The sequence below is a fragment of the Nycticebus coucang genome, chromosome 10 (genome assembly GCF_027406575.1).
Source record: "Nycticebus coucang isolate mNycCou1 chromosome 10, mNycCou1.pri, whole genome shotgun sequence".
Lineage (NCBI taxonomy): Eukaryota > Metazoa > Chordata > Mammalia > Primates > Lorisidae > Nycticebus > Nycticebus coucang.
The window spans coordinates 6,638,531-6,659,207 of NC_069789.1; the positions used below are offsets into that span (position 1 = coordinate 6,638,531).

The 20,677-nt window shown below is 45.5% G+C and overlaps 2 protein-coding genes and 1 long non-coding RNA gene across 4 annotated transcripts in view; 2 read left to right on the forward strand and 1 right to left on the reverse strand.

Moving 5' to 3' along the window:
* LOC128597184 (uncharacterized) overlaps positions 1–17,004 on the forward strand; it is a 116,943-nt gene extending 99,939 nt beyond the window's left edge. Inside the window, exon 2 of the long non-coding RNA XR_008383220.1 lies at positions 16,700–17,004. This is a non-coding gene — a long non-coding RNA (uncharacterized LOC128597184). The remainder of the gene's footprint in view (positions 1–16,699) is intronic.
* IGFBP7 (insulin like growth factor binding protein 7) overlaps positions 1–17,004 on the forward strand; it is a 72,437-nt gene extending 55,433 nt beyond the window's left edge. The window contains exons 2-5 of the mRNA XM_053607351.1: positions 6,757–6,866; positions 13,997–14,113; positions 14,711–14,837; positions 16,468–17,004. Coding sequence (XP_053463326.1) covers positions 6,757–6,866; positions 13,997–14,113; positions 14,711–14,837; positions 16,468–16,487 — 374 coding nt within the window. The 3' untranslated portion in view covers positions 16,488–17,004. The remainder of the gene's footprint in view (positions 1–6,756; positions 6,867–13,996; positions 14,114–14,710; positions 14,838–16,467) is intronic.
* Positions 16,932–20,677, reverse strand: part of POLR2B (RNA polymerase II subunit B) — a 37,543-nt gene continuing 33,797 nt past the window's right edge. For both annotated transcript variants that reach the window (XM_053607347.1, XM_053607348.1), the window contains 7 exons: positions 20,362–20,612; positions 20,191–20,280; positions 19,824–19,931; positions 18,904–19,017; positions 18,319–18,479; positions 17,666–17,861; positions 16,932–17,189 (listed from right to left, as the gene is read on the reverse strand). In XM_053607347.1, coding sequence (XP_053463322.1) covers positions 17,100–17,189; positions 17,666–17,861; positions 18,319–18,479; positions 18,904–19,017; positions 19,824–19,931; positions 20,191–20,280; positions 20,362–20,612 — 1,010 coding nt within the window. In that variant the 3' untranslated portion in view covers positions 16,932–17,099. The remainder of the gene's footprint in view (positions 17,190–17,665; positions 17,862–18,318; positions 18,480–18,903; positions 19,018–19,823; positions 19,932–20,190; positions 20,281–20,361; positions 20,613–20,677) is intronic.

Sequence of the window (20,677 nt, forward strand, 5' to 3'; positions counted from 1 at the left end):
AGCCTCTTTGGATGGAAATATGAAGAATCATCAAAGAACTCAAAGTAGACTTTCCACTGGATCCTGCAATCCCATTATTAGGTATCTACCCACAAGAAAGAAAGTCATTTTACCATGAGGACATTTACACTAGAATGTTTATCGCAGCTCGTTTCACAATCCCCAAGATGTGAAATCAACCCAAGTGCCCATCCACACATGAATGGATTAACAAACTGTGGGATATGTCTACCTTGGAATACTATTCAGCCATTGAAAAAGATGGGGACTTTATATCTTTTGTATTAACCTGGATGGAGTTGGAGAACATTCTTCTTAGGGAAGTATCACAGAATGGAAAAGCACGTATCCCATGTACTCAATACTAATATGAAACCAATAGACAAACAACTACACTCCCACACAGGAGAAAAACACAATTAAAATCAAGTGGGGGGCGGCCGTGCCTGTGGCTCAGTGGGGAAGGCGCTGGTCCCATGTACTGAGGGTGGCAGGGTCAAACCTGGCTCCGGCCAAACTGCAACAAAAAATAGCCGGGCGTTGTGGTGGGCGCCTGTGGTCGCAGCTACTCAAGAGGCTGAGGCAGGAGAATCGCCTAGGCCCAGGAGTTGGAGGTTGCTGTGAACTACGTGACGCCACAGCACTCTAAGTCTACCAAGGGCGATAAAGTGAGACTCTGTCTCTACAAAATAAAATAAAATAAAGTGGGAAAGGGGGAGGCGGGAGGGGGACTGGTAAGTTCCCACCTAACGGGCACCAAGTAAGGATAGAGGGCACACCTCCTGGGTGAAGGGCACAGCTACAACTTGGACTTTGCCTAACAAATGAAAACAATGTGACTTCATCATCTGTACCTTCCTATTACTCTGAAATTTAAAAAAATAAATAAATAATAGCAATTCCTCGACTCCAGAACAGAAACAAATTCTTCATCTGCTTGCCCCTTTGTAGATAAAAGGCAGAGTGGAAAGAGAAGTTCTTTGGCAGAGTCATTGAGAGGCGTGCTCTCCTGAGGTAGCGCAGAGCCTTCAGGAATTGAGTTCTCAGCAAGTACGGATTGGAGATGATGGTTGGCCGTGGGATTGCTTACCCGTGACACTTGTGGGCTGATGGGGAGAGGCGTGCAGAGCCGCTGCGGCTGCCATTCCGGTCCACTCCAGCGTTACCATCTTTTCTCTTCCACCTGAGACTCGCCCTCTTAGTGTCTCTGCCGAGTCACCAGTCAGCTTTTGTCACCTTGTGTCATCACTCCCCTTGTTTTAAAGCTGCTGTGTTCTGCCTTATTGAGCATTTCTCCAGGGAAGTGCGAAACTTCCCTGCACACTTTGGGGGGAATTTCCAGACCAGCTAAGTGGCAAAGAACCAAGCACAGTTTAGTGAGCAGACGTCCCGGGAGGTAACAAAGAGAGAGGGCGGAAGGCTGAGCCCTGGGGATTGTCCCCACCCGGGGAGCCAGCTGGGGGCGGGCCTCTCGAGTAGGTCTGCAGGTCACTTAGATGTTGCTCTAATCATTTAGCGATCGGAATTTCCTTGGTAAGAGTCTACAGATCAAAACCAAAAGGCCTTTCTGCAGACCAGCACTCCCCAGTGTAGACTTTGTTTGGGAAGCATTTCACTATGATCGTGCCTCCAGCATTCCTTCCAGGATATTTGAAGTGGCCCAGGGTTTTGGTAAACGTTGTTTCAGTAAACTCCTCTGCCCTTCCACTCCTCACCCCAACAGGAGTCAGCAAATAATACAGATATCTGTGCTGTGGAAACTCTGTCAAATTCCAGGGCAGCCTGGTCGCAGAACTGACAAAATCACAGATGATCTTAGGGAAGCCCAGGTGGTGACTCAGTCTATTCAGGTAAAGTATTCCAAGAATGGGGAGGAAGGAAAAGGCGCCCACTGCATGATTTTTTTTTTTTTTTTGAGACAGAGTCTCACTTTGTCGCTCTTGGTAGAGTGCTGTGGCGTCACAGCTCACAGCAACCTCAAATTCTTGGGCTTAAGCGATTCTCTTTCCTCAGCCTCCCAAATAGCTGAGACTACAGGTGCCTGCAATGCCTGGCTATTTTTTGTTGCAGTTGTTGTTTAGCTGGCCCAGGCCGGTTTGAACCCACCAGCCTTGGTGTATGTGGCTGGCACTGTAACCACTGTGTTATGGGCGCCGAGCCAACAGCGTGATTCTTGAAGCCCCTGGTGATCACACTCACTCAGACTATTCCTGGGTTCAAGTGTTTTTGAAGGACTCCTGCTTCCCCTGGAATATTCTGATTCTTGGAATAATGAGATTATTGGCGGGGGATAAATAGGCTAGATCTGCCCTCTAGTCAGCGTTCCCATTTTAGTACAGTTGATTTCTAAATCACGTCATGGTTGTTGGTGCAAAGACAGACACCCAGACCGATGGAACAGAATAGAGTCCAGAGGCAGAACCACACATGGAAAGTCAATGGATTTACCACAAAGGCATTACTATGATTCAATAGGAAAAGGACGGTCATTTCCATGAATGGTGCTGAAGCAAGTGGACGTCCTTTTGGGGAGGGGAAATGAACCTTGACCTCTACCGCACAGAATAAAGTGAAATTAATTCAACATGTATCAAAAACTTAAATGTGAAAGGGAAACCATAAAGGTTTTAGAAGAAAACAGATGCTGATAGCCTTGAACTAGGCACAACTTTTCTTAAACAGGATACAAAAAGCACTACCCATTAAAAAAAAAACTTGATAAATTGAATTATATTAAAACATAACAAGAACATGTATTTAAAAATTATGCCATGAGAAAAATCCACAGCCTGTCTTCATCATGTGTGACAGGAACGCAGGCTGGATTTCTCCCGTGAGCACCCCAGAACCTGCCCGGGACTGAGAGTGGTGACTCTGCGCCTGTATTGACAAGGGAGACGCAGGGTAAAATAAGTAGGTTTTTTCCAAGGCTGAGGGACTCAGATCCTCACAAAGCAACCATCTTGCATTCCTTGTGTGGTTTGGATACATGAGAGGCAGCTTTGTTCCTGAGCCCCTCCAGACCTCCAGGACACTGGGATTCTTCTGAGAACAATCCCTTGAGATCAGCTCTGAGGTCCTCCTGCCAAGTCTGTGTGTGGGAAGGAGAACAGAGCAGCGTGAGGGCCCTCAAGGGCTGGGTGAAAGCAGTTCAAAGTCCAGCCAGATCCGCCTGTGTGCTGGCCAAGCCCTGGGGGTCCCAGGCCCCTAGAGAGAGCCCAGGAGGGGTGAGGCCCAGCCCTTTCCAAGAGCTCCGTATTGGTGAGTCCAGACTAGGAAGCATCCGAGATAGCCAGAAACATTAAATGCAGCAGCAGCACACGCTCCAAGTCCATACAGGCAACAGAGAAGCCAAGAGCCCTGACGGCTCCCTGTTCAAACCTGCGGTTTGGGGGCAAGGGAGCACAAACCTGTTTAGATCTTTCCAAACTTTGATTGTTTTGTACATTCTTAGAGAGGGAAAAAAATATATGTATCCCAAGAGATTTTTAAAAATCAGCTTCTAATACTTTAAATGAGTAAGAAAATCTTGCATCCTGAGGTCACTTCCTTTCTGTTTCTCGAAATTACAGTGTGCTGGAAATAGCCTGTTGTAAAAGGGGAGGCCTCATGTCCTTTGAATGCTGATTATGCTGGAAAACTTTCCAGGCCTAAAGGGGAGGTTGTCCCTTTCCCAGGACCCTGATGCAAGATGACCCCGGGGCAGTCGGATGTTTCACTAGGCTGGGAGGTCCAAGGCAGCAGAGATTCACAATTCCGAAAGGATAATTAACTCGTGCATTCATGAGTAAGGGTCAGGTTTCCTTCTGCAGTGGCACTCTGTCCCACCCGCTGACCCAGGCTCCCTGCTCTGCATCCCCTCCTCGGTGGGCTGTCCTAAGTCTCTCCCAAGGCCCCTGGTGACTGAGCCCTGGCACACAGAATCAGCAGAAGTTAATACTATTATAATCACCACTCCCTAAAAAGTGGGTGTATGTATCTATTTTACTGCAGAGGTTGTGGACCCGGCCCCTCCGGAGAAAGAGCAGTAAGCGACCACGTGTTTTCTCACTATGCGTTGATTTCAAAAGTGTGTTTCAGAGCTGATCCAGAAATCACACAGAGTTTATTTTTATCAGCCCCAGGGAATGTGTAAAGGATCAAAGTTCCCATATAACGTATTTAGGCATCAGTCTAAATAAGTTGATCAGAGCAGGCAACAGCAGATTTTTTCCTTTAAGGGCCAGATAATGAGCCTTTTAGGGCACACAGCCTTGGCCACAACTGCAGTAGCAGCCTGAGACAGTCGTGAACACGTGGGCATGGCCGTGTTCCAGTAAAACTTTATTTCATGGACATTGACACGTGTATTTCTCACTCTTTGTCCACATGTCATGAAATACCATCCTTTTTTTTAACCACTTACAAATTCCAGCACCGTTCTTAACTTGCAGGACTTGCAAAAATAGGTGGTGGGCCAGGTGTGGGCCCTGGGCCAGAGTTTGCTAACCCCAGGACCCGAGAGTTGTGTACAGCTCGTATAGCCTGTGGCTAGGAGGAGAGAGAGTTATAGAAATACCTGTACAGCTCAATAATGGACCACCTTGGTGGAAAAGGGCATGGAGAGGGATTCAGCTCTCCTAACAGGCATGAGAGCTCGTGAGGTGAGAGCAGTGGTGAATTGGCAATCTACACCTGTGGTGTTGAGGGGCACGCGATCAGCCTTATATGAGGCTGGAGGAGCAGGCAGTTGGGAGCGTGCGCATTCTATCACGGACCCGCTTACTCTGACTCTGACTCCTCTCCTGCCTGCAGAACACCAGCACGGCGTCTCTCTGCTGAAGATTACCAAGCTCTGCTAAAGACTAAGATCTATCTTTCTAAGAAGACTGCTTTACTCTCTCTAAGACACTCTCTCTCTCTTTCCAGCTAAAGTAGATAGCCCTCAGGCACCTAAGAGAAACTGTTCCTGAGCAAGGTAACTTAGCAGTCTGTGTCTGGAACCTAGTTAAGCCAAGCCCGAGACCTGGCCAGTCCTGGGCCCAGACAAGTGGTGTCAGAAGTGAGGTGTGACAGAGTCCTACCGTGTTAGTAGCAGAAAGGGTCCACAGCACTGATGCTGACTCTGAGTCAGGGCCTTTTGACCAAAGGGAGCTGTGGTGCCAAAGGTGAGTGGTGTGCTCCAGAATCGCAGGGGATGGGGAGGTGTCATCTGGCGTCTCAGGCGGTCCCATACCTGCTGACCCTATTTAGGCACCCCCATTTGCCAATGGCCCCTGCCAGGGTAGTGCTCACTGAGAAGGCACACACAATGCTCCTGGGGTTTCTCTTCGTCCTGGCCTTGGCAGGCTTAGATCCTAAGCTTCTTGAAGCAAGGGCATCCTCTTGCCTGGGGGGCTTAGCACATTTTCTTTTTCTTCCTTTTTTTTTTTTTCTATTTTTTTTTTCTTTTTCAGACAGTCTGACTCTGTCACCCTAGGTAGAGTGCCATGGCATCATAGCTCACAGCAACCTCCAACTCCTAGGCTCAGGCCTAGCATGGCGGTTCATGCCCGTAATCCTAGCACTCTGGGGGGCTGAGGCAGGGGGGAATCACTTGAGCTCAGGAGTTCAAGACCAGCCTGAGCAAGAGCCAGACCCTCATCTCTAAAAATAGACAGGCATTGTGGCAGGCACCTGTAGCCCCAGCTACTCAGGAGACTGAGGCAAAAGGATCTCTTGAGCCCAAGAGGTTGCTGTGAGCTATGATGCCACAGCACTCTACCAGGGTAACAGAGGGAGATTCTGTCTCAAAGAAGAAAAACAAAACTCCTGGACTCAAGCAATCCTCTTGCCTCAGCCTCCTGAGTAGCTGGGACTACAGGCACTCACCACAATGCCAGGCTGGTTTCTTTTTCTATTTTTAGTAGAGACAGGAGGCTCACTCTGGCTCAGGCTGGTTTCAAACTCCTTTTCGAACTCCTGAGCTCAAGCAGTCCACTCACGCTGGCCTCCCAGAGTGCTGGATTACAGGCCTGAGCCCCTGGCCTACTTAGCACATTTTCAGATATCCTCTTGAGATTTTTTTCTTTCATTATCCAAGGAGCAGTCATCTGTTGCCTCCCTCCCCCTCCAAAATAAATTATATAGAAATAATGATAAAAAAAGAAAACCATTAAACTTTTTTTTTTTTTAAGAGACAGAGTCTCACTTTATCGCCCTGGGTAGAGTGCCGTGGCATCACACAGCTCACAGCAACCTCCAACTCCTGGGCTTAGATGATTCTTTTGCCTCAGCCTCCTGGGGAGCTGGGACAACAGGCGCCCGCCACAACGCCCGGCTATTTTTTTGTTGCAGTTCAGCCAGGGCTGGGATTGAACCCACCACCCTCAGTATATGGGGCTGGCGCCCTACCCACTGAACCACAGGCATCGCCCCCATTAAACTTTTTGAAACTAAAATTTCACCACCCTAATAGGAAAGTCTCAGATAATACAAAACTGCTGGTAAATTAAAACTCATTTAAGCATGGTCTGGGAAAGAAGAATATTTTAACAACAAATCTTTCTTCCTACTTGTTTTTGTTTTTTTTAGATTATGTGTTCCCAAAGTAGAGCTTAAAAATCATGCTGGTAGCATGAGGAAACCAGTCTGGTCTTTGAAATTTGTTTCAGATAATTCCCAGATGCAACGGCCTCAGACACATCACCAAGTATTTACTTCCGAAGATGCTGACTAATGTGGCTGATGTGAAGGGCTGTTTAAAAGACGGGTTTGCCCCTCTGCCCTCTCTTGCAGGTCCCTCCATAGTGACGCCCCCCAAGGACATCTGGAATGTCACTGGTGCCCAGGTGTACTTGAGCTGTGAGGTCATCGGAATCCCAACCCCTGTCCTCATCTGGAACAAGGTCAGTGGCACAGATTTCAGGAAGACATCCTGAGCCGACCGGCTTCTGTCGCACTGCAGTAGCACAGCTTCTCAGCCTGGGCCACCGCCTGCTGCAGCTGAAAGGGGAAGCCTGTGGCAGTTGCCTCCCCTGGACTGAACAAACATCAAACAGTCCCTGCCCTTTTTTTTTTTTTTTGAGACAGTCTCACTATGTCGTCCTCAGTAGAGTGCTGTGGCATCCCAGCTCACAGCAACCTCAAACTCTTGGGCTTAAGTGATTCTCTTGCCTCAGTCTCCCAAGCTGGGACTACAGGCACTGGCCAAAATGCCCAGATATTTTTTTGTTGTAGTTGTCATTATTATTTTTTTTAGCGTCATTTTTGTTTCATCTGGGTTTTTTTTATTTTATTAAATCATAGCGGTGTACATTAATGCGATCATGGGGCACCATACACTGGTTTTATAGACCATAATGATAATTAGAGATAATAGGAGATCCAGGACAATGGCCAAGTTTAACACTCTTCAACTAACATACGTATATTGAGAATTTTTTTTTTTTTTTCGTAGAGACAGAGTCTCACTTTATTGCCCTCGGTAGAGTGCCGTGGCGTCACACAGCTCACAGCAACCTCTAACTCCTGGGCTTAAACAATTCTCTTGTCTCAGCCTCCCGAGCAGCTGGGACTACAGGTGCCCACCACAACGCCCGGCTATTTTTTTGTCGCAGTTCGGCCGGGGCCGGGTTTGAACCCACCATCCTCGGTATATGGGGCCTGCGCCTTACCAACTGAGCCACAGGCGCCACCCATATTGAGAATTTTTTAAATGAGATTCCCAAGAACAGGGCTAGCAGAAAGTATAAATTTTAGTATGTAGATAGGTATACACTTTTTTCATCACACTTGTTAACACAGCCTTCCTGGCATTTTCTTAGTTATTGTGTTAAGACATTTATATTCTACATTTACTAAGTTTCACATGTACCCTTGTAAGATGCACCGTATGTAGTTGTCATTATTGTTTGGCAGGCCCAGGCTGGGTTCGAACCCACCAACCCAGTGTATGTGGCTGGCACCTTAGCCGCCGGTCCCTGCTTTTGTTGGCAGCGCCCTAGCCGGGAACCTGAGAAGCAGAAGAGCAATAATGCCGATCACCCAGCCCATCCTCTGAGGGTGCGTGCACGCGTGTCTGTGTATGTGTGTGCACGCGTGTCTGTGTATGTGTGTGCACGCGTGTGTGAGCAGGGCTGTATGCCCTCAGTAGGGACAATACAGCATAGTGGTTAAGAGTGTGAGTTCCTCTCTTTTTGCCCTAAAATACTCGTTTTCCCCCAACTGTTTACCAGGGCCTCAGTCTCCTCACTCGAGGCTGAACCCATAGCTGTCTATTGAGAGGCCTATGACAGTTCCATAGGGAGGAGACAGGAGGCCTGGCTAACACAGTGAAGGAAGCAAAGCCCTGTCGCCTTCTGCTGCGAGCAGGGATTATTTTTATCAGATTTCCTAAGTGCTAGAAGATAGGATGAGTTAAGTCTTAAGAGTGATGGGAGTGGGGTGGAAGGAGTGAAGTGAGATCTAGCCCTGTCAGTACCAAGGCTGTGGGGCCCTAAGTTAGGGACACAGAAGGTCACTCCAGAACAGAGCATTAAAAAAGGAGCCAGGGGAAAAACATTGAAGAAAAAACAGTCCTCCTCTCTGACTTCTGCTGAATGCTGGCCCCAAGCGGAAAAGCGTGATATTCTTTTAATAAGTCACTTTGAAATGACTTTCTAAATGGGGGAGGAAAAAAATGAGTGCAAGTTCCTTAGCCAGGTTGGCTGGGTTCTCTGAAAGCCGGGATGTCTCAACATCGACACTATTGACATTTGGGGCTGGTAATTCTTTGTCGTGGGGGTGGCCTGTGTTTTGGAAGATGTATCTGCCCCACCCTCAGATACCAGTGGCAGCCCCACATTACCCCTGTGGTGCCGTTGGGACAATTAAAAGCATCTTCAGACATTGCCAAATGTCCCTGGAGTGGAATTGGGGGCACATTAGGAATCACCCCGGATTAAGAACCACTGCTCTAATCCTCAGTTCCCTCCTGCATGACAAAAATAGCATGTAATTATTTTAAAGAATAAATAAAGTAATGCAAGTAAAATCACCAGGCCTGTTGCCAGATACATAGTTAACACTCAGTAGATACTAGCTACCAGTCTTTGACATTTTCCCCTTCATGTGGCATTATCTGCTATAATTATCTTCCACCTGAAGGACATCTTCTCAGCCCCAAACTGCGACAAAAAAAATAGCCAGGCGTTGTGGCAGGCGCCTATAGTCCCAGCTACTTGGGAGGCTGAGGCAAGAGAATCACTTAAGCCCAACAGTTTGAGGTTGCTGTGAGCTATGATGCCACGGCACTCTACTGAGGACAACAAAGTGAAATTGTGTCTCAAAAAAAAAAAAACTAGCCCAGGCAAAAATTTTTTAAAAATAATAAAGGGGGTTGGGGGGGCTGAGATTCCAGCTTCAAGGGCAGCTGGATCCAGGTGCCTAAATGTCATCATGACTGTAACCTTTGATTCTTTGCCTTTTTTTTTTTTTTTTTTGAGACAGTCTCACTATGTCACCCTTGGTAGAATGCTGTGACATCACAGCTCACAGCAACCTCTACCTCTAGGACTTAGGTGATTCTGTTGCCTCAGCCTCCCGAGTAGCTGAGACTACAGGCGCCTGCCGCAACACTTGGCTATTTTTTTACTGCAATTATCATTGTTGTTTAGCTGGCCTGAGCCACTCGAACCCACCAGCCTCAGCCTCGGTGTATGTGGCCGGCTCCATAACCATTGTGCTACAAGCACCGAGCCTGATTCTTTGTTCTTAATATATTCTCTTATTTTCTTCTACTTCAGAAAGCTTCCTCTGAACTGCTCAGTATCATCCCTGGCAGCTCTAAGCTCACATAGTTATCACAGCTTACAGACCCAGAGAACAGAAAGGGCTCCCCCTCTCCCTGCTGAAAAACCCACTGAAGGCTCCCACCTGGTCAGGTCACCTGCTGCCCTCTGGCTCCCCCATGTGGCCAAAGGGATGCAGCCCCTGAGACTGGCACTCCAGTGAAGCCACCTGGTTTGAGGAAAGTCTGGGGTATAGACATCAGAAAATGCCTGGAGGTGGACATGGGCAGAGCCAACACTACCAGCTATACTGTCTTTTACAGCTGACACTCCCATTAAAATGAGCAATGAAATTAATAAATTATAGGCCGGGTGTGGTGGCTCATGCCTGTAATCCTAGCCCTGTGGAAGGTGAAGGTGGGTGGATTGCCTGAGCTCATGAGTTCTAGGACCAGCCTGAGCAAGAGCAAGACCCCATCTCTAAAAAAATAGCTGGGTGTTTTGACGGGCACCTGTAGCCACAGCTACTCAGGAGTTGGAGGCAAAAGAATCCCTTGAGCCCAAGAGTTTGAGGTTGCTGTGAGCTATGATGCTACGGCACTCTACCAAGAACAACAAAGTGAGACTCTATCTCACAGAACAACAAAAAAAGAAATAAATTAATAAATTATGTTTTTAAAAGGACAACAACCAGCCATGGTGGCTCACATCTATAATCCCTGCATTTGGGAGGCTGAGATGAAGACCACCTGGGCAACACAGCAAGATGTTGTCTCTTAAAAAAAAAATAACAAAATTAGCCAGGCTCGTGGTGGCATGCGCCTGTGGTCCCAACTTGGGAGGCTGAGGCATGTAGATCACTTGAGCCTGAGAGTTCGAGGCTGCAGTGAGCTGTGATCTTGCCACTACATTCCAGCCTGGGCAACACAGTGAGACCTGTCTTCAAAAAAAAGAAGGCAGAGGGAGAGCAATTAGCAACTGAAAAGCAACTACGGATATTTCCTCTCACCTTTCCTGCAAGAACTGCTGTGTTCCTCTGCTTATTTGGAGTTACTGGTTTGCTCAGGGGACAGAGAGGCACGGGAACAGTCTTTCCAAGGAATACCCACGAGACTGGTTGCATTTCCCTGCCGTTCTCTAGAGAGCCTTACACAGGTGTCTTGGGCCAAATGGCCTTATTGTCAAATCTTAGCAGAGAATAATTTATCAAGTCCTTGCTCTACCCCACCCCACCTAAAGTATTCACACACCAGGGGAATAAATCTTCCTCAAGAATCTTTTCCTTTGGGCGGCGCCTGTGGCTCAGTCGGTAAGGCGCCGGCCCCATATACCGAGGGTGGCGGGTTCAAACCCGGCCCCGGCCAAACTGCAACCAAAAAATAGCCGGGCGTTGTGGCAGGCGCCTGTAGTCCCAGCTACTCGGGAGGCTGAGGCAAGAGAATCGCTTAAGCCCAGGAGTTGGAGGTTGCTGTGAGCTGTGTGAGGCCACGGCACTCCACCGAGGGCCACAGAGTAAGACTCTGTCTCTACAAAAAAAAGAAAAAAACCCATGACAATTCACCAATACCATGTTAGTCAAGGGGTTAGGTGCTGAAGGAAAGGGGTGAGGAGGAAGGAATAAAACAGAAAACATCATTTTGTACAGTCTTGCCAGAAACAAGCAAAAACGCGATGGTGATCCTCTGCTGAATCTCTGCCTTCATGAGCCAACTTCCTTAAACTGCAGACCAGGACCCCCGGTGAGTCCTGGAGTTAATGCAGGAATTACAACCAGTGTGTTTGGTTTAGTGTTGTTTTTTTTTAAACAGAGTCTCACTTTGTCGTCCTTGGTAGAGTGCCATGACTTGGTAGAGTCACAGCAACCTCAAACTCCTGGCTCAAGCAATCCTCTTATCTCAGCCTTCCCAGTAGCTGGGACTACAGGCACCCGCCACAATGCCCAGCTAGTTTTTTCTGTATTTCTTGCTCTTGCTCAGGCTAGTCTCCAACTCCTGAGCTCAAGCAATCCACCTGCCTCAGTCTCCCAGAGTGCAAGGATTACAGGTGTCAGCCACTGTGCCCGGCCCAGCATAATCTTTAAAAAAATACAACAGAAAATGTGTTAAGGCATCATGCTTTTCACTTATTAAGGCATCGTTTCATAAAACTTTTATTTTTTATTTATTTGTTTATTTATTTTTAGAGACAGAGTCTCACTTTGTCACCCTCGGTAGAGTGCCTTGGCGTTACAGCTCACAGCAACCTCCAGCTCTTGGACTTAGGCAATTCTCTTGCCTTAACCTCCCGAGCAGCTAGGACTACAGGTGCCTGCCACAATTCCTGGCTGTTTTTTTGTTAGTTTGGCCAGGGCCAGGTTCAACCCCACCACCCTCAATATATGGGGCCAGCGCCCTACTCACTGAGCCACAGGCCCCACCTTCATAAAATTTTTATATATCCCATATTACAATGTAAAATGTATTTCTGAGTTTGGGCCATGTCAAAACACTTGGAAAATGACTGGCCTAAATAATTAAACAAGCCATTTCTTTGTTTCTTACCGTTCTCCCTGTTACCAGACTATTAAGAATGAAGGTTTATATTTAAGATCAGACATGGTTTCAAATCCAACTTAAGCATAGAACTCCTTTTTGGGATGGAAAGGAATATTAGACTCCTCACTTGTTAAACAGAGAAACTGAGGTTCAAAGGTGACAGCACGCCTTTGCTCAAGGACTCTTGGCAACAGCAGAATGGGACAGGCCTGCTCTCCGAAACCCCGGAGGCTCTGGGGCTAACTCTTCTGGTTTATTTCAAAAGCTGCATTAGCATAAATCATTTATGCCTGCTACTTGGGAAAGTGAAGGAAAAAGATACAAGTGTTTGTCTTTATAGCATTCATATGAGAAAGACACTAAGTTACCCGTTTGGTTTCTTTCACCAATAGTGGCAATGTGGGGAAATCCCCCTGTGGCTCAAAGGGGTAGGGCGCCGGCCCCATATGCCGGAGGTGGTGGGTTCAAACCCAGCCCCGGCAAAAAACTGAAAAAAAAAAAAAAAAAAAGCAGGCACTCCCAATTTGGTCATGCTGTCAATAGATATTTCTTATAGAGCAGGAACTGGCCTGCACCACACATGCTTTGGAGAATCCCACCCTGGCATCATAAAGCAGAGAAAATAAAGGGGAGGTCTGAGGCTGAGACACCAGCTTCGTAACAGGTGGTGGGACTGGGATCCTATAAAGGAAAAGCAGTATTGATAGTGTTATAAAAAAATCTAATCTTGGGCGGCACCCGTGGCTCAAAGGAGTAGGGCGCCAGCCCCATATACCAGAGGTGGCAGGTTCAAACCCAGCCCCGGCCAAAACCTGCAAAAAAAAAAAAAAAAAAAAAAAAAATCTAATCTTAAGATTTCCTTTTTTGAAGGAAAAAAAAATGAAAAGGAAATTACCTATTTGAGATTGTAAATTTTTCTAATTTAACAAAGGTAGTATCAGTTAACAGTGAAAGTCAGCCTGGGATGGAACGAACAGACATTGCTTCTTATATCCTTTGATTTTTCTATGACACTTGTCACCGTCACAGGCTTAAAATATTTGTACTCTGTAACTCAGCTGCTAAATATGTATGTACAGAGAGGCTACAAGTAAATTGCAACCTTCCGTGTATTTCCCAAAGCTCATGTAATGAACATGGTTTGCCTTTTAAAATGAGTATTCCTTATTAGCCTTGAACCAAAGGAACAGTTTGTTCTTAATTCATCCTTGAGAATCTCAAAGTGACATGCACAGACAGTCAGCAAGCGTTGTCGTACAAGAACGCTGACAGCAACGTGTGTGGGACAGGCCTTGTTGCCCTCAGGTCTGCAGTCAGTCATCAGAACAAAGGGTTGGTCTTGGCTTCGGTCTCAGCCTACTGTTTTCCATTGATGAGGCTGTTGTTGCAGGAAGAGCCCTAAGGTCCCGAGCATCAAACATGGCACGGCAGCTCTGGCCTGAGAATTTTCACGGCCATGAGTAGACAGTGTAGGCCGTTGGCAAGAACATGACCATGGGTATTCGCCAAGCATGCAGAAAAATACATTGGCTTAAAACATGTTAGCTTAGCAGGAAACTGGCAGGAAGAAACGAAAGAGGGCTTGTGTTTTATAGCACAAGGGGAGGGGAAAAGGCAAGTCAATGGCTGGGGTTAACCTACCTGCACGGTCGGATGTACACCCTTGTACAATCCTAGAAATGGGGATGACTTTTCAGTGTGCAGAACTGAGACTCTTCACTTTTGTTTTTGCAGGTAAGAAGGGGTCACTATGGAGTTCAAAGGACAGAACTCTTGCCTGGTGACCGGGACAACCTGGCCATTCAGACCCGGGGTGGCCCAGAAAAACACGAAGTAACTGGATGGGTGCTGGTGAGTACCAAGAGCTGGCAAGGAGTTCATTTTTAGCATCAGACACACACACACAGACCTGGCAAGAGGTGCCCAAGCCCTGCCCACCTGGAGCCACCTGCCCGTTCACATCTCTCTGGGACAGCCCCACCCTGGGGCTGCAGCTCCTCTTTCAGAGGGAACCAAAGGAAGAGTTGAGGTTTACAGGGATGTTTTGAAAGCAATCAATGAATTAATAGCAGCTAATTATTTTTCCTGAAGTGTTCAATGTAAAATCTTCACAGAAAACTAAATGACCCGAGCATCATTTTACTCAATTATTCATTAATGATAACTTTATTGTATTGACCTCTGAGACTCGTGGACAGTACTTAGATCACACGCTCTATCGGTTTCCCCCGCACTTGTGCACACCTCTCCAGTTGGTAACCGAGGCAGGTGCCCAGGAGCTGCCCACGACGCTTCCTAGGGCGACACCTCTCAGCGCAGGACGTGCAGGGCTCCTGGCAGCTCCTTAGCCACAAATCCCCTGGTCATCGTAGGACACTTACGGAATAATGACCTAACTGAAAAGAGACCAGCAGCACAGAGGGACTAACGGTCCTTTTTCTATCACAGGTCTCTCCTCTAAGTAAGGAAGATGCGGGAGAATACGAGTGCCACGCGTCCAATTCCCAAGGGCAGGCTTCAGCGTCCGCAAGAATTACGGTGGTTGATGCTCTACATGAAATACCAGAGAAAAAAGGTATGTGATAAATCTCACAGCCACTTAAAAATGACAAATGCTGGCTCGGCACCTGTGGCTCAAGTGGCTAAGGCACCAGCCACATACACCTGAGCTGGTGGGTTCGAATCCAGCCTGGGCCCACCAAACAACTATGACGGTTGCAACCAAAAAACGCTGGGCGTTGTGGTGGGTACCTGTAGTCCCAGCTACTTGGGAGGTGGAGGCAAGAGAATCGCTTGAGCCCCAGGAGGCTGAGGTTGCTGTGAGCGATGATGCCACAGCACTTTACCCAGGGCAACAGCTTGAGGCTCTGTCTCAAAAAAAAAAAAAAAAAAATGACACGTGCTTTTGCCGCACAGAGAACAGAACCAAGAATGAAGGTATCACACATAGCTACTAACGAAATTCTGTGGCTTGGAGCCCATAAGGGCAGTTAAGTGCCATTGAAGGGCAGAGCCCAAGTCCTAAAGAGTCTCTGGCTGGCTGGCTGGTGGTCAGTTGGACGACTTAGACGCTTCTCCCTCTCTTACACATACGAGTCCAAACTTGGCTGAAATGCCTTACGGATCCCATATATTTCTGTCTACATGGCGTTTTTCCTTTGTGTTGTGACTCTTCTTTTAAATTCTCATTTAAAAGGAAATGATTATGGGCAATTCTGTTCCCTCACCTTGAGCTTTTAAAAGAAAAAGCCAGAAAGGAAAGTCTGTCGGCAGACACTCAATTCTGTTCTGCCTCCGCTTAACTGCCACAAGGCTTCCTCTGCAGAATCCGTTCTGACGTGACCCGACCGGTCACTTCACCTTTATACAGTTCCATTAGACTCATGTCTGAATTGGCTTATCCTTACGCCAAAAACAAGAACAAAATTTACTGTCAGCATTTGTCAAGCCTCTCCACTGTGCAGATCACTCAGCGGTGGTATGAAAGGAGATACGTGTTTGGTCAGATTCTCTTCAGCCAAAGATGCGGAATGACATGCTCTGTGAAAACAGAGCAGTAGCCAAGAGGCAAGTCGTGTTTGAGCCTCATCTCTGCCACTGACTATTCTTACACTTTGAATTCTGAATGAGAAGGCCGAGGCAGGTAGATGCTTCAGTTCAGGAGTTCCAGACCAGCCTGAGCAAGAGCGAGACCCCATCTCTACTAAAAATAGAAAAAAACCTAGCTAGATGTCTTATCGTGGTGGGCACGTGTAGTTCCAACCCCTAAGGAGGCTGAGGCAGGAGGATCGCTTAAGCCTAAGAGTTTTGAGGTTGCTGTGAGCTATGAAGATGCCACAGCTCTCTACCCATTGACAGACTGAGACTCTGTCACAAAATAAATTCTGAATGAGAGCTGGGCCACAAGGGGAAGTTCCTGAAGCATCTCTGGATCTCGACTTGGTCACTTGTGAAGTATGCTCTTACAGTTCTAGAATAAGGTCTACTTTTTACACACTGACCAATAGAACATAACTGCCTTCCACAGTAAAATCCTACACGTATAGTTCAAATCCCACAGAGCATTCTAGCATACCTTCTGTACAATTACTCATCGTCCTTTATCATTTTAGCATCTTCATTTACTTCATCTACTTGACAATTAGAAAGTCAACCATGTCCCTATATGTTTCTAATTGATTATCTTGTTCTTTTTTTTTAAACAGGTGAAGATGCTGAGCTATAAACATGCAGAATGTATTAGTCTGCATAGCTGAAAGTAGTCCTGGACAACTACAGCCCCTGTTCTTGCCTAATAAGTTTCTTTTACTCCAACTACTAACACTTTATTATTCACTGGTTTTACACAGAGAAAAGCAAAATAAAAACACATGAATACACAGGCCAGGCTCAGTGGCTCATGCCTATAATCCTAGCACTCTGGGAGGCCAAGGCGAGTTGGATTGCTTGAGCTCAGGAGTTCAAAACCAGCCTGAGCAAGGACAAGACCCCATCTCTAAAAACAGCCGGGCATTGTGGTGGGCACCTGTAGTCCCAGCTACTTGGGAGGCTGGGGTAAGAGGATCACTTGAGCCCAAGAGTTTGAGGTTGCTGTGCCATAGCACTCTATCAAGGGCAACTGAGTGAGACTCTGTCTCAAAAAAAAAAACAACAAAAAAACTACATGAAAACTATCTACAAAAATTTATTGTCAATTTACGAAGAAAAGCATGCACGTCATTAAATAAAACAAATAAAATGCTTTTTATTGCAATGCCGTATGTTATTTGTCACTCTTGAAAAAGCCATCACAGAAACAAGACACAAAGTTATTTACAAGATTCTCATTTTTAAACAGCTAAACACTCATCATTCGAGGGGCAATACTCATAGACATGAGTTCTTGAAACAACAGTTTGCACGCGTAAGGCATTCGCACCAAAGAAATCTGAAAAGAAAAAAGATAGTGATTTAGAACTGTTTCAAAGTAACCCCAGAAAAAGATAAAAGATACAGTATTGCAGATGACAAATACATGGGCTGGGAACCCTGGTCTTGTTACCTTGGCTTACGGTGGCTCTTTCCCCTAACAAGCTTTGGTGTTTTACCCTTTCTGCCAGACACAGTCACCCTCAATTAAAACATTTAATAAAAACTTGTTTAAAATTCCTTGTACAAGTCTTTATTTCCAAAAAATGAACAGCTTAGAGAAATTACCACACTAAACTTAAAACTAGTTTTTAGAAAAATCAAATTACCTTTTTCCTCAGTTAAAACTAAAAACCTTACAGAGGCATGCTATGAAAATTGTGAAAGTGCTTATCTGTCCTACCATACAAAATCTGCCTGGATAACTAGACTGGTACCGTTACATTTTCAACAACCCCCCAGGCCTGACCCCCCATGAATAAAGTCCGCACACACCTGGGTTTTATTGCGGCAGCCCCTGCATTCGTAGGTGTGGGTCCTGGTGTTGGCAATCGCCATTATTCCACACAGATTGCAAACATGAACCTGGTAGGGATCCGATGCCTCAAACAACCTTTCCCTTAGGAACTGCGCTGCTCCATGGGCAATCTGACAATCTCGTTCCATTTCTCCAAAACGCAGGCCACCATCACTGTTAAGGGAAAAATAACAGATTATTCTGCACTTATTTTTTTTTGTAAACACCACCCTGACTAATGACAAAGGCTTAGAATGATTTTAGTACAGGAGAATTAGGCTCTATTGTTTATACCTTGCACTCTCTCTCCTGGTGGGGAGGGAAGAATCCACCAACTACCTGAAGTGCACTGAAGGTCCCCAGATGGAGCGGGAACATTAGAGTCTCAAGTACAGCACGTGATTCCCATAACATACAGTGAAGTACAGAGTAGAGGCTCATCATGCTACTGTTTAACTTTCTAGAACTCTACACTCAAAAATGAATAATAAAGTCAACTTAAAGCAGCTTCTTGATGGATGAGGGACAGGCGCAGGGACACATCATCCCCCTACGTCTGTCTCTGCAGGTGTCTGATGATTCCCACACCAAAGGCTAAATGAGAACAATGACAATGGTCCTGCTCTCTCACCGAGATCTCCCCTCCATGGGCTGTCTGTTCAGGATCTGAATAGGTCCTCTAGCCCGAGAATGAATCTTGTCATCCACCATATGCTTCAAACGCTGGTAATAAGTGGGGCCAATAAAAATCTGCGAAGTGATTTTTCGACCCGTGAACCCATTGTACAGGACCTGAAACAGACACAGATTTTGAAGCACAGGCCTAAAAATTAAACATCATCAAAGAAGATGTATACATATACTACCTAATTCTATTTACATGAAATAAAACAGACAAAACTAAGCTATAATGTTTAAGCTATAATGTTATCGGTCAAGAGAGTAGTTAGCTTGGGGTGGGGGCGGGGGGAAGGCAGTGAATGGAAGGAGCTTCTAGGCATGAAAGGGTCTTGGTAACTTTCATTTCCAGATCTTGGTGCTAGTCACACGAGTGAGCTCCATTTGGGAAATTCATCAAGCTATATACATTTAGGGTATGTACACATATCGGATGTAGCTATTACCCTTCAACAAAAGGTTTTATCTTTTTAGGAATAAAACTACACATGTACAAGAAATAACACGTCACAAATTTCTACTATAAGAGCAAATATACCTCATTTCCTCTGAGATGGTAGCCATAATCAGATAAAAGATTAGAAATCTTCTGCACATTAACAGCATCATTGAATGGAGTGGCATCACCAATTTCACCCTTATTAGCAGATACCTTAAAAAAAAAAAAGATCTTTAAAAATGCTGATTCAGGGTGGCGCCTGTGGCTTAAGGAGTAGGGCGCCGGTCCCATATGCCGGAGGTGGTGGGTTCAAACCCAGCCCCGGCCAAAAAAAAAAAAAAAAAGCTGATTCATTCTGTCTCCCCTTAAAAGTCATTTATCAATAAAAATACATCTGAGAAAAAATCCGTTCTATAAAGCAGAAGGTTTTGAACTTTAAATCTATGTTATAGAAAGGTGTATGTCAAAGTTCACTTTATCACCTTACACAAAATATTTATAACAAATTAATCTGCATAAAAAAGAAAACTTCATGCACAAAGAAATAGAAATTTATCCATGGGATCAGATACAAAAAAAGATTCCAAATGTTTCTGATGATTAAAAAAAATAACATTTTAATGCCCTAAACCCTAGCTACCACCCTTCTACCTTATCACAATTTAAAAATAGAAAACAACCACTGAAAGATGCGTGCACAGCTGATAATACAGCTGCAAAATTACTAAATTCACAGTGAACTCACCACCGATGAATCAACTCCATCTATAGAAGGAAAACAGTGAAAGGGATAACCATATATGTCTCTAGAGACTGGATAATCTTACAAAAGCAGGAAAATAAGTATCACACTAGCTTTTTACAAAGCATTCTGGCTCAAATATGACAGAAATCATCAATCGGTTTGGAAGAAACATCAATTTGGAACCTATATTTATTTATTTTTTTCTTTTTCTTTCCTTCTTTTTTAAACCTCATAGCCAGGGAGGGAATCTATATTTTTAAAGAAAATCTCTCACCTTCCCTTGAAGACATTCAATCAAGTGACCAATAGTCATTCGAGAGGGGATGGCGTGGGGATTTATGATGATATCAGGCGTGATACCTTCACAGGTGAAAGGCATATCCTGTAAAGAAAATATTGAAGAGATTTAACAATACTTAAATATCTTACTCTTAGCTGTAACAAAAGAATGGACACTCCCCCCACCAACTGAATTTTTTATGTCCTAAATTATGTTCAACAGGGCATGTTCCTATACTTACTCAACACTAGATTAAAAAGTCAATCCTTTACCATCTTTGGGTTCTAAGTTAAAGCTAATTTTGATTTAATGAAATGTTCAACAAGACCTTGGGCTGGGGAGGCAGAGATGAGGTACCCACCTCTTGTCTGTATTGAATACCACAAGTACCCTTCTGACCATGTCGACTAGCAAATTTGTCTCCAATCTGTGGGATTCTAACAGAGCGTACCTGAATTCATACACAAATACATTAGTTAAACAGATGTGGTTTACTTCCTAAAACTAGCTATAGAGACAAAGCTATACTCACCCTTATTTTACAAAATTTATATCCTTCCTGGTTGAGCGTTACCATGACCTGATCCACAATACCCGTCTCGCTGGTTCTGAGGAAAGTGCTACAGTCTCTCTTGGTATAGCGCCTGTTGGTGCTCTCCAGTTCATCTTCATTTTCAGGCAAGGTGACTGTCTTGCCTATAATAACATCATCTCCTGATACACGCACCCCTGGAGCTATCAAACCATCATCATCCAGCTTGTCATAAATGGCATGCCTCATGCCTGTGAAGAGAGAGCATTTTCTGAAATTCTACATAGAAAAGCATTTAAAATGTCACATAATCCCC